We start from the raw sequence: 16786 nt of genomic DNA on the forward strand, positions 1-16786 counted from the left end.
CTGAAATAGGTTCTAATTTAGATAGACTATTATAGAAATAGGTTCTAATTTACTGTGGTTATAAGGATAGAAAATGTTACTGGCATCACTTCTCTTTTTGTGGAAAAATGAAGATGAGATAGTCCTAATTTATTAAATTCTTGCCATAGCAATTCTATTTGAAGTTTTGTGTTGGGAAAAAATAGAGCACAGTGTGAAGCAGTCTTCAGATCTATTCCCTAACCTTCACTGCTGGGTTTTATACCACATGGGGATCACGTCTATTAAATTACGTATCTTGCATTCCCTTGCCAACTGGCTTCTACTCATATTGGGACAATGGAAAGTGTTTGTGGGAAATTGGAATGTGGGAAGCTAGGACAATTTCTCACCACTCTCTTTTCTTTGGGAGTTTTTTTTTGGGGGGGGCACACCCATTGCACATGGAAGATTCTGGGACAGGTATTGAATCTGAGCCACAGCTGCAACCTATGCCACAGGTGTGCATCCCCAGATCCTTTAACCCACTGCACTGGCCGGGGATCAAACCTGTGTCTCTGCAGTGACCCAAGCATTGCACTTGGAATCTTAACTCACTGTACTACAGCAAGAACTCCTGGGAGGCAACTTTGGAGATGACTCTTTAGGGGCTCTAGTTCTTTCTGGACAGCTTATTTCTCTCTATTCCAAATTCCCCATCTGACAGCACTGGTTCTGGATTCTGGTAGGATTACTACCTTCCTTTCTCTCTTCAGGAGGGATGGTGATGCTTTACTTTAATTCATTTAAATCTTCTCTACGATGTTATTATTATCTCCATTATCCCTCAGGTCACATGAGTGGTAAACAGTAGAGATGGGATTTGAACTACAGCAACCCAACCACCAAATTTTATCCCTGTAACCAGTGTGGTACAGCTATACAAAGCCATGATGCGACTACCAACATTTCCAAAATGAAATGACAAGTTTGAGAGTAGCAGAGTTTCATGTTTTGCTATAGCCTGGTAGGTTATTTGAGATAAATGATACATTTGGATTTTCTTTCATAGTCCACTGTAGATGGGATTTTATACAATAGTAGAGTGAGAAACCTAAAAATATGTCCAAAGTGAATGAAGATTTTTAATTTTGAATAATGCTTGTTTCCCTATATTACCCTGAAAGAAAAGTTACTACCAGTGTGGCTCAACTTCTATTTCAACTAACCCCAAAGGAGACTGAGGTCCATAATTCTTGAAGATAATTTGACCCTCTCTCAGCCTACTCTTTAGAGAAATTTTGTGATATGTATGTAATTCTTTCTGTGGAGATGCTGAGACAAAAACTGTGTGGCTTATGATAAAAGCTTATTTTCACATATGCAACCAGGAGGAAATCTCTTGTCACTCAGGCTGACCTTTCAGCTTGCTATTGACATTTCTGTCTCATAATTTGTAAGAGGTAACTTCCCAATTGTATTTGGAAAGACTTTAAATCTGGTTGTCAGCTAAAATAAAATTCTAGTGTATTCTCAGATGAAATCTTTTTATCTTGCGGGCTAAGGGTTTATTAATCAATACCAAGGCTATCTGGACAAGACTCTACTTTCATTTTGAATTATGTTAAGTCTCTAACTTGTCAACATGAAGGCAGAACATTACCATTCTCCAGTTTGGGATTTTAAAGGAAAATTGAAGACAATGTTACAATTGAATATTTTAAAAGAAGAGTCAATAGAGATCAAAGGATTCTAGCATATTTTCCTTTTTTTAATAAATACATAAAGCTCTTTACCATTTCCCTCAATTATTTTGATTAGCATGATAGTAAGATCTTTCAGAGCATCATTATACCAATTTTCACAGCCTGATGTAAGGACTTATTTCACGGAAATAATCATGACTAGCATTAATAGATGAAGTCAGTGCCATAACACAAGAAAGATTATAAGGCATATTTACACCATCTTAACATACAGAACACCATACACAGACACAAAAAAATCACAGATCCAGAACAAATAAAATTCAGTCTCCTAGATAGCTTACATTTATAGGCTTGGCCTGAACCATTTTTTTTTTTTTTTGCTTTTTTTTTTGTAATTTTTTTCTTTCTAAGCAACAAACGGAACTTCCCTATGTCTTGTGATTTATTTGTAATGTTGTGCTCATGCAAAAATAATACTTGTTTTATTGCATTTAACATTTAAACAGTTTTGGATCTGAATCTCAAAACCATCATCTAACATTTTACTTGATGTTGCTTCAATCATGTTGTCACTATATTTGGAGTGACAGGATAAATCGCTTTTGGTGAGTTACAAAATGACAAACATATCCGGTTGACCACAGTTCAAAAATCAAGATTCTAAGCTTCTTGATCATGCACAGTTTACTTTCATTCTTGCAAAATGGTTTGAATCAGATACACCATTTGATTCAACATTTATGAGTTTGCTTTTTTTAAATCATATTTCCAAAAAACAACAACAACAAAAAGAATGAAAGAAAATACTGTCCCACATCCACTGTTCACAAAAAGGAAGAGCAGCAAGAATCACACTGACCATTGTTAGTACACAGCCAGGTGGTATAACACCGCAGTAAACATTGAACGTCATTGAAATACGGCAGGAATGTGATAATTACTATAACCCATACTTCTGCAACAGTTCAGACTGCCACTGGCGTTTGCGCTCTGGAAAATAATCTGGAATGTGGATTTTTTTAAAATCCTGAATACATTTTTTCATTTCTTCTTCCACACTTAGCTTCTCACAGACTTTCTTTTTGGAAAGATTTGTTTCCCGGGACTTGCTGATGAGTGTCTGAAAGAGTTCACTGTTTCTGCGTTTGTCTGGTGGGGGCATCCATTGCACAGGAGCTTTTTTGGAAGGACGATCCAATGTTAAGGTGTTAGGTTGGTGAGCTGTCGCCTGCTGGGCACTGGGTGGGTTATCCTGGGGTGTGCTTGCCTCCGAGTGGCTGTCACAGCTGGAAGTGGAGAGCTCGTTACAGGAAGTCCCGCTCTCACTTCCTTTATCTGTGACTTTGTCGTGTTTCCTATCTTCATGCTCTTGTTTAGGTGATACTATTTTCTGCGGTGGTCCTAAAAAGAAAAAAATAAAAAGAGTAAAAAAAATTGATTAAGAGGTAGGAAGGTCAAATTAAATAAGCTTTATAAATTTTACATTAAACCAAGAACATTCATCTGAAGAAAAGTGCTGTTTGTGGCACTAGTTTATATTTGAGGAATTAAATATGACACCCGGTATTGTCAGTGTACATTGAACCACAGGAGCATGCTGATTGATTCTTTATAATGAAAAAACTGGGAATGTTTGCTTGATGAGCATGTATGCCATAATAGAGTATCAGTAACTTTATGCTAAAAAAGGTTATTTTAGTTTCTAGTTGCTGAAATCTGAAAAAGATAAGATATATGAAGGTTTTGTTAATCTCATAACTATTTCATTAGACAGTTCATTTCTGTTCTAGCTAATGTCATTAGGTGCCCTTTTGCATATATATTTTACCACTGTAAGAGCAGAAAGTACCATTGCTCTATTTTACAAAGCAGCAATATTCTTCAGGCCCAGAAGTGCAATAGCATCATTTATGCTTCCGAGTGGGAGGCTGGTTTAAATCTTATCCTCAGTCTCTTAATCTTGTTTCCTGTCTATTTCCTTGGAGAGACTTATGAAAGTGCTGTAAGATATATATGTGCCTAATATTATACTGAAAAAATATAGTTGAAATATAGGATTCTCTTAAAATACAAGGTTTACCATTTGAGGCAAATTACCTAGGAGGACAATTTTCAGAAAGTGATAGTTTGCCAAGATAATTATTTCAAATACACAAACCGTTTATTTCCAAGAGGGAGCATCTTTTATTCTCCTTGACTTTGCTGTGGGATTAGGACCTCCATCTAACATTTATTGAAAACCACCACGTACCCAGAACTATAATAAAACCGTGATTAACTATTCAGAAATATAGGTTGCCCAAATCTTATTTTTTGTGTGTGTAGTCAACTTTTATGAACACATTATATAAATCAGAATTGCAAGGAAGGGCCTCAATATTTTTAAGCAAATATTATTTGCTAGGATATTCTACTGTCAGCCAGAGTTGAGAATAACTGGTCTAACTCATAGCATCTCAGCCTTAGCCACGCATGGAATTACGTGGAAAGCTTAGATTACCAATGTTTTAGTCTAACCTCCCGACATCCTGCTTTAATGAGATGCCACCTGGCCATTGGGTCATTTAATAGATCCAGGTGATTTCAACATGCAGTCATGATTATGAGCCTTTCCTCCTTCTGATATATACGAATTGAGCTAATAACCGATATAAATAGTTTATATTGCTCAGAGGGTAGGGAAACAAACCAACAAAAATACTTTTCATAAGAGCACCTACTATGCACAACCCATTGTTGGAAGCTATCACCAATTTTCCTAGTTAAAGTCAGAAGAAAAACATTCATACCAGATATTTAGTTGAGTGGGATTAAAAATTTTAAAAGACTTTAGAACCCTTTGGAATTATGACGATATTCTATATCTTGAATGTAATGTTAGACACAGGACTGCATACATTTGTGAAAACTGATAGAATTACAGAGCTAAAATGAGTGTTTCTGTATGTAAACTATACCTGAATTAACCTAACCCAAACAAAAAATCCAAAAAACCTTAAAGAATATGTACCTATTTGAGAGAAGATCTTAACCACAATTTCATACTTCTTTAGTCTGCATTACAGTAAAAAAAATGAGCAAATGCAGATGCTCATGAAAGCTTGGTAAGAAAGTGCACTGATACATTTCAGAAGTATTTGCAACCATGGTTTAAAGAAAACAGAAACCAACATTTGTTTCCTTTAAGCCTCTGTCATTTTCATTTATGGTAAGAGAGAAAGAGGGTGAATCTGCAGGATGAGGAGCAGAGAAAATACACATCCTAACACTCCTTGCTGATTTACCCATGCCCATTCCGCACCTTCCATGTCCTTAGTGCTGATGGACACAAACCGTGTCCTTAGGCTCCCCTGCCTTTTGATTTTCAGCTGGACTCAGCCACTGATAAAGACTGGCAAGACCATGAACTCATCTGACCTCAACCCAAGATTTCTGTGATCTGGTTGAGTCTTTGGACCAAGAGGCACAGCCCTGTCTGGCAGCTCTCTCCACCTCCTTCTCACCTCCCCCCGCCTTCCCGCTGCCACCCCTCTTTCCAGATTCCATTCAGCTAGGCTCACATCTTTAGGCTTACAGGTGTTAACCATTTCCACTGTCACTGGCACAAGGATATTGCCTACACAGTTATAAACTGATAATATTAAACTTTTTTTGAATTACGCCATTCTCTTTTTTTTCCTGGGATCCCGACTAATAGACCCACACTGGTCATCAATCATCCATGGACTAGTAGGATGTTACTTGCAAGGTCAAGTTTTTTTAGTGATGCCAGGTTTTAGTGGCAATACCATTGAAAAGGAGGGAGTCTGAGGTCCTTGTGAACAGGAATCAAATACTATTGCTCTCTGGCCAGTTGTGGCCTTGAGCAAGATACTTAGCTCCTCTAAGCCTCAATTTCCTTATCTGTAAAATGTTCGAAGTAGTACTTTCCTCATAGGGTTATTTCGAGATTGAATAAAATGCCATACTAAAGGGTCTAGTACAGTAATTCTCAACACTGAGAGTACATGACTGTAATTTTTTAAAATGTACAGATGTTCAGGCTCATCTCTGGAGATTCTAAGGCTGCTGAACAGTTTGTATGTGTGTGTTTGTATGGAGGTCAGGGTGGTGGAGGAGTTGCGGCATCTGCTTACCTAATGATCTGAATGGCTGAATGAGATCCCAAGTTAGCATGATGCCCACCAGCCTCATACAGCGTAGGATGTAAATAAATGATTTTGACCCTTTCTGTCAATCTTCTGCATTACTTTAACCAGAAATCTCTAAAGAGGAATCTATGATTTTCATTCCCAATAATGACTAAAGGATTAAAGTGCAAATACCTGGGAAAACCAATTTACATGTAAGGATAAATGAATGATGAGAAATCATTTTCTGTTAGTAGGCAGGGGGATAATGCATTAGATAGAGATACCCAGGCAGAGAAGTAATAACATCAGAGCAGAAGACAGTATAGAAAGAGGATACTAGGTACCGTAGAAGCAAATGGCTCATTCTGTTTTATTTTTCGTTTTTTTTTTTTTTTTTTTTTTTAATTTTTTCCTTCTTACAGCCACACTGTAAGAAGTGTGGCATATGGAAGTTCTTGGGCCAGGATTAAATCAGCTGCAGGCCTACACCACAGCTATGGCAACGCCAGATCCTAGCTGCATCTGTGACCTATGCCACAGCTTGTGGCAACCCTGCAGCCTTAACCCACTGAGCGAGGCCAGGGATTGAACCCACATCCTCATGGCCACTATGTTGGGTTCTTAAACCCCTGAGCCACAACAGGAACTCCCTCATTCTGTTTTTACTTACTGGGGAAAAATGCTTAACAACACAGGCAGGGAGGACACACAGTTATATAAAGCCTATGTATTAACTAGATAAATTATATACAGTTCTTATACCTAATGGCATTACAGTTTATTTATGGGAATAAGACTCCTCCCTATTCCATCCCCAAAATACACACACACACAAATGCAGACTCCACAAATACAGTAGGATGCAACATACATATGATAGGAATGGATTGCTCCTATAGTAGAAGATGGGAAGCTCAAGGAAGGCTTCTGTGAAGAAGGCATTGATCAGTTTAGTCAATGGAATTTTACTGAGCACTACTACATGACAGGCACTGTGCAGGGAGGCACATAGTGGGTGCTCCTATGAAGTGCACAGGCTATCTTATGGCATCTTATGACACTGTTTAAAATGCATGAAAAAAATTTAAAAAAAAAGGGGGGGGGGAGTTCCCTTCATGGCGCAGTGAAAACAAATCTGACTAGGACCCATGAGGTTGCAAGTTCGATCCCTGGCCTTGCTCAGTGGGTTAAGGATCCAGTGTTGCCATGAGCTGTGGTGTAGGTTGCAAACGCAGCTTGGATCTGGTGTTGCTGTGGCTCTGGCATAGACTGGCAGCTACAGCTTCGATTAGACCCCTAGCCTGGGAACCTCTATATGCCGCAGGTGCACCCCAAACAGACAAAAGACAAAAAAAATGCATGAGACACTTTAGAATATCTCTCTCTGTAGACTTTGAACTCTATGAAAAAAAGGGATGTGGGAATCTGAATTTACTATAGTCTTAAAAATCACTATTTTTTTTCCAAAAAAGAAGTTAGAATAGGTGCAGATATTAATAAGAATTAATATACACTTTTATTTCTCATTCCTCTGACTTCTTAGCTATCTTTGGCAATCAAGGCACCAAATAGGTTTAGATGTTTACTTGGGAGAAAATTCATAACTTTATTTTGTCTACACTTTTTTGTTTGTTGTATAATTCATGTATAGCACTGTCTTAGTGCCTGTTACACAACATAGTGATACAATATTTCTAGGCATTTTCAAATGGTCATAACAGTAAGTCTAGCTAGTTATAAAATGTTACCATACAAAGATATTAGGTAGTTATTGACTATATTCCTCACACTGTACATTTCATACATGTGACTCATTTATTTTGCAACTAGAAGTTGGTACCTCTTAATCTCCCTCACCTATTTCTCTCGTCCCCAATCCTGTCCCTCTGGAAAACACCTGTTTCTCTCCTCTCCTAATCCCACCCCTCTGGAAAACAGCTGTTTGTTCTCTATATCTATAACTCTGTTTGGTTATGTTTGATCATTTGTTTTGTTTTTATTTTCAGAACCTGAATATAAACAAAGCCATACAGTATTTGTATTTCTTTGTCTAATTTATTTCACTTAGCATAATACCCTCCAGGTCCAACCATGTTGTTGCAAATGGCAAAATTTAATTCTTTTTATGGCTGAATAATAGTCCATTGTATATGTATTACATCTTTATTCATTCATATATTAATTGGCACTTAGGTTGCTTCCATATCTTGGCCATTATAAATAATGCTGCAATGAATGTAGGACTGCATATACCTTTTCTTTCTTTCTTTTTTTTTTCTTCTTAGGACCCCACCTGTAGCACACAGAAATTCCCAGTCTAGGGGTCGAATCAGAGCTGCAGCTGCCAGCCTACACTGCAGCCATAGCAATGCCAGATCCGAGCCACATCTGCAACCTACACTGCAGCCTGTTGCAACGCTGGATCCTTATCCCACTGAGCAAGGCCAGGGATCAAACCTGCAACCTCATGGATACTAGTTGAGTTCTTAACCTACTGGGCCACAATAGGAACTCTGCATATATCTTTTCTAATTAATGTTTTTGTTTTCTTGGGATAAATATCCAGGAGTGAAATTGCTGGATCATATGGTAACTCTATTTTTAATTTTTTAAATAGCAAATTTTTGAATGTATAGAACACTATGATAGTTTTCTGTATATATCATTAAGGATTATAGTCCCTTTTTTATTCATGTCAGAATTTTTGATAATGCATATTATTATGCTATTTGATTAAGCATACTTAAAACATTACTGATAATGTAGTGGATTTAAATTGGGACTGAATGCAGTAATAAAGTGATTTATATGTTTTTTATGACATGAACTTTAAGAAAAATAAATGAATTAAGAGGAAATAATGATCTACTCTGGTTGCTTAGGTTTCTTGTGGATGCCTGCTAATAGAAGGCTTCCAGGGATAATTTAAAACCTTATATCATTCCATTTAATGATTCAAACCCACTTGAAGTGCCTTAAACACAACATGAATAATAATTTAAATAACACTAAATGCTGCATATATGGGAACAGCATGATTGTCAGAAACATGTTTCTCTTCAATTCGGAACAGAAACCCATATATACCTAAGTGATCTTCCTAAAAGTATTTTGCCCTTTAGGAGTTACATCACCAATCAGACAGTATAAGAAAAGAAAATGAAATGTGATTTGGTGGCTTAATCAGCTGGGCTTTCTTCCATCACATAAAGACTAATGACTGGTTATTAGAGTGGGCAACAAATCAGTGAAAAACCAAATCTCATACCTAATTAAGATTTAACTTTTAAAAGTTCAATACATACATACAGATAGAAACTTTTCAAAAAGTTTTTGGAATTGAATTTCCCATTTTTCATTTGGATATTTGCCATTAAATTGACTAAGACTTTCATCCAGGAGTTGATTGTCTTTTAGGGGAAATTATAATCTTACCTAGGAGACCTGCAAGCCAGCTACCTAGGTCCTACTGCTCCTCAATTTTAAAAGGCACATAACTAGGGTAGTTCTGGGTCTAAGACTATTGCCATAGTTTTTCTCAGAACATACAGGCATTTTCAAATGAAGTCTACGTGTACAGCTGCACACTTGAAAAAACTTTTTATTCTAATCTCTTTACCTGCCTAGTGATGATAAAAAAGACTGGATATGTAAAATGTGTCTGCAACAGGCACAATTCCCAGAAGGAAAATTACCCTTTAATAGTACTCAACTCAATGGTGTGTGAATGGTTATGTGGTGCTTGAACAGAATGAACCAATCCATCTTAAATATTAGCACCACATGCCTCTAAGTATTAAGCAGTTAAGTCATAGAGGAAAAAAAAAAACCTCCATTTAAATTTGATAAACATTTTTTGAGCAACTATATGTACCAGGCATAGTGTTAGTTTCAAGAGGAAGGACATGCACACACACATGCGCACGTGCGCATGCATGTGCGCGCGCACACACACACAATCCCTGATATCAAGCAGTTCATGTTTAGGGTGAAAAGCACACTAACAAAGCTATAACTAAAGTCTGAATGGGATGGGAAGGAGGAGTGGGAGTAAAGTGTGATTGGAAAGAGCTCAGGAAAAGGGATCATTTGTAGTTCATTGGTTAAACTCTGCATATAACCTATAGTCAGCCCTCCTTACATGTGGTTCCTCTGTATCTGTGATTCCTCCCTTACCCATGGTATGTCATAGTAAATTGCGACCTAAAGATCATATAGGAGATGTATTTATCTTAGACTGAAAAGGCTATTGAATGAATAAAAATTAATTTGTCTCTGAGAAAAAGAAAACTCATTTTTTAATATTTTTTATAATCTCTACCCTCATTACTTGACCACTTCCATTGTGAAGGTGAATACAAGAGAAAACTAAAGAAGGGTAATTTGAAAAGAGATATGTGTTGTGGGATTCTTTTTTTCCATACTGATGTGATTGGTCACTAACCCACTCTTGTTATTCTTCTTGTACCTGTTAACTTTTTACTATACTTATTTATTTACAGTGTCTTCCAGTCCTTACACTGTAAATGTCTTAAAGGTAGCATCTGTGCCTTTCCAGCCTACCATGAAGTCTTGATCAGAGTAATTGCTCAACCAAATTCATAAAGTAAAAATTATCTTCACTCCTCTGAATTTATACAGTATCTACTACAGACTATATTATTCATTTGGTACTTGGTATTCACTACATTTTATGTTACTAGATATTCACCCAAATGACCACAGTTATGCTCCTAGCATCCCCACACAAATGTCTGCTCCAAAGTCACATATTTAGGGTTCTATCTTCCTTAAAAGGGTTGTACATTTGACCTTTGAACAGCACGGAGATGAGGGGCACCAACCTTCCATGCAGCCAGCAAACACAAGAATAAATTATAGCCAGACATCCATGCTTGTTGTTCTTCTATATCCACAGTTGTGTATCTTCAAATTGTGTAGTACTGTGGCATTTATAATTGGAAAAATCTGCCTGTGAGTGGACCTGCACAGTTCAAATTCATGTTGTTCAAGGGTCAACTGTAATTTCCATTATGAGAGACTGTGTCTTAGGTTTCCTTGTATCACTTAGATCAGGAGGCTGGTTTGTTTCATCATTGAATCAAAGATACTAATAGACTAAAAAAGCAAATGTTATGTAGCACTAGAAAAAAATGTGAGAAAAAATATAGATTTAACGGAATATCCACTGAAGGAGGTTTCAAAAGTAATCTTATTGTCTTCCTCCCATTCTATAATTCTGTATCTCCCTGTTAGTTATTTCTGTTGATGATGTCCAAATCACCATTGTTTACCCAATGGAGTTATCTTTTACTTCCAATTATTTTCCAGGTCCTGTTAGTTCTACTCTTAAAGTGGCTCTTGAATCTACTCCTTCATTTCTACTCCCATTTTCAACACTTACAACAGGTTTCTCATTATTTCTTACTGTCTCTTAACTAGTTCTCTGACTCCATTTTAGTCCCATTTCACTATTCTCTACACCACTGTTAAATAAATATTCCTAAAGTCTAATTCCATGTGCAAAAACCTTCTAAATTGTTCCTCTGTGCACAGAATGAATTTCACAGGTGGAAACTTCACATTTTGACACTGAGAACTGTCCTCAGTGTGACCCAAATAATTATCCAAGCCCACCATTTTTTAAAAAATAAAATTATTTTTAGGGGTATAGTTGATTTACAATGTTGAGTCAATTTCTGCTGTACAGCATAGTGGCCCAGTCATAAATATATATACGTGCTTTTTCTTATACTATCTTCCATCATGTTCTATCCTAAGAGATTAGATGATTAGATACAGTTTCCTGTGCTGTACAGTAGGACCTCATTGCTTATCCATTCTAAATGTAATAGTTTGCATCTACCAACCCCAAACTCCCAGTCCATCCAATCCCTCCCCCGTCCCCCTTGGCAACCACAAGTCTGTTCTCTATGTCTATGAGTCAGTTTCTGTTCTGTAGATAGGTTCATTTGTGCCACATTTTATATTCCACATATAAGTGATATCATATGATATGTGTCTTTCTGTTTCTGACTTACTTCACTTAGTATGAGAAACTCTAGGTGCATCCATGTTGTTGCAGATGGCATTATTTTGTTCCTTTTTATGGCTCAGTAGTATTCCATTGAATATATGTACTACTCTTCTTAATACGTTCATCTGTCAATGGACATTTAGGTTGTTTCCATGTCTTGGCTATTGTGAATAGTGCTGCAATGCATATTTCTTTTTGGATGAAGATTTTGTCCAGATATATGCCCAGGAGTGGATTGCTACATCATATAGAAGTTCTATACTTAGTTTTCTGAGGAACCTCTATCCCAAGTCCATCCTTAATACTCTCCATTTTTTGGCCAAAATACACTCCTTGCTCCTAGTAAATACCTTGCTTTATTCATGTCTATTTTCCTCCCTTTATATTGTATTCCTTCCTTTCTCCAAAAGAAAGGAACACTTTCCAAGCCTGTTCCAAATGATGCTTTCAGCACAAGACATTCTATTTGCATATTTGGATGTGACGTGTTATTTCTTGCTCTCTTAATGACCTACTGCAGTTTGTTTGAATCTACCAAGTATTGAGCCAATTTTATCATAAATAATAGTTATTTCTATACTAATTTTAACCTGTATCCCCATGTTCTGCCCTAAAAGACACTCACACAAACACACCCACAACCTTTGTTAGTCACTACAGAACAGAAATTCTCTATTCATCTTTGTTATTTCCTGGAGCACAACTCCCATGACAAGGTTCATAATAATTCAGTGATTATTTGTTGAGCTGAATTAAGTGAAATTAGTATAATCTATAAAAGAATGTATAAGCAAATAGGGAATTGTTTTATCCCCAAAGAAGTTTTGTTTTATTTTAACTAAAAAAGATAAACCCAAGTATAACTAATCTTACAGGGTGTAACAAAAACAAACAAAAACAAGGGAGAAGGTATGAGCACTTAGCAAAAAGAGCTCTAAGAAGGATCTCACAGTTTCTCCAGGAAGTGAAAATAGTTCTTTGAGAAGGTCCCTTTGTTATCCCTTTAGGTTCTTAAAGAGAAATAAAAGCTATTGGAGAATCACATACAATAAGGAAAAATAATTTTTTTTGTTATGTGGAAGAATTCTGCATCACTTATGTAATCGTGCCTGATGCTTGTCCTAAACATGTCTAGGAGAAAAGGTGTTAGGTGTTCACTGTCTTTTCAGAGCCCTATCCCATTTCACATGGTTACCCACACCTTGCAAGAAGTCTATATTTAAAGCTGGTCTTCACATTTCACTACAGGAGCTAAGGTTCTCTGGCGCATATACCCATTTTGTATGTTAAACAAACAAACAAACAAACAAAAAAACAAACAAACAAGAACTCCAGAAAGATGCCCAGGCTCCTTTTGGATCCTGGAATTAAGACCTGCTCATTCTCAGGTTCCCACGCCCAAATCTACTATACTTTATTATTGATGTCTGACTTTCTTCCCCACGTGCTAAAGAAGCCACTGTCTAACGACCTCCTTTTTCACAGGCACCTACTGTTTAAGAGGGATAATTTATCTGGCTTTCAAATTTGTCAACACAAGCCTACTCTTTGTTTCTTCCACATCTATAAACTGTGGATCACAACACCTACACGGTGCTGGGCAAGGGTTAATGAGGGGTTGTATCCACAACACATCTGATGGCTGTGGGAGAGATAAAAGAGTGCTCGATAAGTATAGGTTGGGGATGCGCTTATGGTGTGCTGAGTATAACAAATTGAAACGAAGAAGAAAAAAATGCTGGTTGTAAATTATCCCTGCCTATTATAAAATACTAAAGAAAAGCCTCTCCATGACAACAGAGGAAGCAGAATTTCTGAAAAGACCAAAAAAAAAAAAAAATTATAGGCTAATACTCTTCGGTTCCAGGAACAACGGTGATTGCAGGCAGAAAGTCATGGTTGAGGGGATTTTTATTTGTCAGATCTCTTCAGATTCGAGTGCTGTCCCACCAATAAGTGTTTTCAAGTACTTCCAACAATGGCCACCGAGATGTAACTTCTTATAGCTGCCATACTATTCAGTGTGAATGCCACCTCTTTTCACTGTGAGATTTATAAAAGGGTGCCTGTTATAGAAGCAGCTCAGTGCACAATCACTACAGTGAATGGAAAAGAGAAACACATGCTCACAGCAGGGTTTAATTTCATACTGTGTGACAATAAAAAATTGCCTAGCCTTTGAAAATAGCAAAACCACGCTTGAAGTTCTGACACCTACTAGCCTTGTGCCAAAATCTGCCTTTGAGATTCATTTTTTCTATTCTGCTTAAGGATTAAAAACAGGGTATCTCCTTCCTAAAATTACTTCAAGGAAAGACGTGTATGAGGAAAAGCCTTACAAGAGGCTAAAAACTGGCCCCGGCAGGGCGGGGGCGGGGGGAGGAGCATATTTGGTCCTCATTCCTGGAACCTGTAAATATAACTTCACATGACAAAACCCTAGCAGTTGTGATGAAGGATTGCGGGATGGTGAAAATATTCAGGATTATCCAATCGTCCCCTAAATCAAACACAGGTATCCTTGTAAGGGGGAGCGAGAGGGAGATTTGATACACAGACAGGAGGAGGAGGTGATGTGATCATAGAGTCAGAGAGATTGGATCGGTGTGGCTGGAAGAGGCAAGCAATGGATTTTCCCCTTGAACCTCTAGAGGAAGAGGGGCACTGCTATCACCTTGGTTTCAACCCAGCAAAAATGACTTGGAGGTCAGACCTCTGGAACTGTGAGAGAATAAATTTCTGTTGTTTTAAGCCACCACATTTATCGTAATTGGTTAGAACAGCTCTTGGAAACTAATACATATCTATTTAGTCTACTATCTGGCCTTGGTCAATGCTGAGTTGTGACATTTATATGTGAACACAATCTTTTCCTTAAAAACTGGATGATACTTTATCTGAACTACAGTATCTTAGTTTCTTGATTAAAATATAACCTCTTGCAGTCCCTTTCAGACTGTCATCCTATTTTTTTTCAGACTAATAGCTCTTCAGATTTTTCAAAACAGTGATCATATCTGGTCTAAGTTTTTCTCAATTATATAAATCAAACACTCTTTCCATAATGAGGTTTATAGCCTCTTAATGACATCTCATCTGTTCCCACAATATATGCTTCTCTTTCTACAAACACACACACAGACACACACACACAGACTCTCTCATCCACCTCCTCCACTCTACATACACACATTATATATCCATATATCACAAACTCATTCCATACACATCTCTAGCACCTGAGCATTTTGTGAAGTTCTAGCATCAGATTTTACTGCTTTCTGGACATCTCCTAAACTTCAAATACCACATGCCGAAAAAATGACAAATGACCTCACTATTCTTTCCCCTACAAACCAGTTCCCCCTCCTACATTTTCCACTTTTATTTTTTATAAAGCTCCATAATATTTTCAATCACACAAGTTTGAAATCTTAGTCATCTCCATTATTCTATTTCTATCCCTCTACTGATTCCTTTCTCATAGGAACAGCTACATAACACTATTGAGTGCAGTCTGATGGTGTCTCAACCATTTCCTTCACTTCAGTCTTTCCCCCACACAGTTATGATCCTCATTAATCTGCTATAATGAACTTCTAATCTCTTACCACATCTATTGAAATGACATTTTAAAGATCTTTTCCTCTCTAATATCTACCCCCTACTATCCATATCTCTGCAACATGGCTCTTATTATAGCTTATTATAGTACCTACTCTATGAAAATGTCAATAACTTTCAGAAACAAATCCAAATGTCTTAGCCACGTAAACAAGATTTTCCATGACATAGTCCCAGTCCAAACTTCAAAACTCATGTTCTATTACTCTTACCTTCTATTCAAGCCAAATTACAGATAATTAATATTATCCTAAATACCACATGTCTTCAGTTCTTCACTGGTGCAAATGAGGTTGATTTCTATTTTGTATCATACTTGTACATAATTCTTTATTGGTTGTGTGTATGTGTGAATGAAAAATATATTTAGGGCCCTTAACTATCTTATGTAATAAACTCCAAGCTCAAGGAGTAGATTGATAACCTAGATTGGGACATCCATCAGACTTTACCAATCCAACTCCTTAATCTAAGGCAAAAATGAGGATTAGGGGGCAAGTGAGCTGGGTAGTTCAGTAATAGGGAGTCCCTAGGATACTTTAAACTATTGATGGGGGAAAGAAAGAGAAGGCCTTTACCTGTTTGGTTAAATGTTCTCGGTTGTGACTGCAGAAGACTAAATGCTCAGTCCCAACTACAGTAAAAGAGAATGAGAGCTGAGAGAAAATCCTAACAGTGCTGGCCAAAGTGATCCTTCTGGCCAATGCCACCAGTTATACAAGTATCTTGGACAGAAAAAAATACTAATCTCTCTGGAAAAATCCTTTTTATAAACCTGTTCGGATATTTTATTAAATGCAAATGACCTTGAAATATAACTGAAATCTCTCTTCTTGAGCAAGTTGAGTGACGTGTTGGTTGTGTTTGCCATAGGAGAATTCTGATGCTTAATGCTTAATGCATGAACTTCAATGTTTTATGTACATTTTAAGTTACTGATCAGAAAAGTTGGGAAAATTTAGGGTGAGTTAGAAACAAATATATAATCAGTGTGTATTTATGAACAAATCATTTCAACAGTAATAGATACAACTGAAAGCATCTAAAGGATTTCCTTTTATTCTACTAACAGTGCCATGGGTCCCTATCTCTGTCTTAGAACCTGTGACCAGAGCGCAGAAGGCATTGCTATCATTCCAAACCTAGCTCCTCATACATTTTTGCATCCTGGGGGAAAAAGTCTGTTTCAAGTAGAAGATAGGGGTGCAAAGTAAACACAGAGATCTACACACAAAGTTGGAATATATTTTATTAGGCAAATGTGGCTAAATTTAAAAAATTCAGCCATAGCAACACTGTCATTTTTTTCTGTGTGTCATTAGTAA

At 37.0% G+C, this 16786-nt stretch overlaps 1 protein-coding gene across 2 annotated transcripts in view; it reads right to left on the bottom strand.

Moving 5' to 3' along the window:
• Positions 1 to 1708: 1708 nt before the first annotated feature.
• The window catches only part of KCTD8 (potassium channel tetramerization domain containing 8), a 261273-nt gene continuing 246195 nt past the window's right edge, over positions 1709 to 16786 (bottom strand). Inside the window, exon 2 of one of the 2 annotated variants that reach the window (XM_021101161.2) lies at positions 1709 to 3068. In XM_021101161.2, coding sequence (XP_020956820.1) covers positions 2608 to 3068 — 461 coding nt within the window. In that variant the 3' untranslated portion in view covers positions 1709 to 2607. The remainder of the gene's footprint in view (positions 3069 to 16786) is intronic. The other variant, XM_084971942.1, reaches the window with a different exon arrangement.

This window comes from Sus scrofa, chromosome 8 (genome assembly GCF_054392235.1).
Source record: "Sus scrofa isolate SSC_HxYL_T2T_F1_AM1 chromosome 8, Sscrofa_HxYL_maternal_Yorkshire_Landrace_v2.0, whole genome shotgun sequence".
NCBI classification, from domain to species: Eukaryota; Metazoa; Chordata; class Mammalia; order Artiodactyla; family Suidae; genus Sus; species Sus scrofa.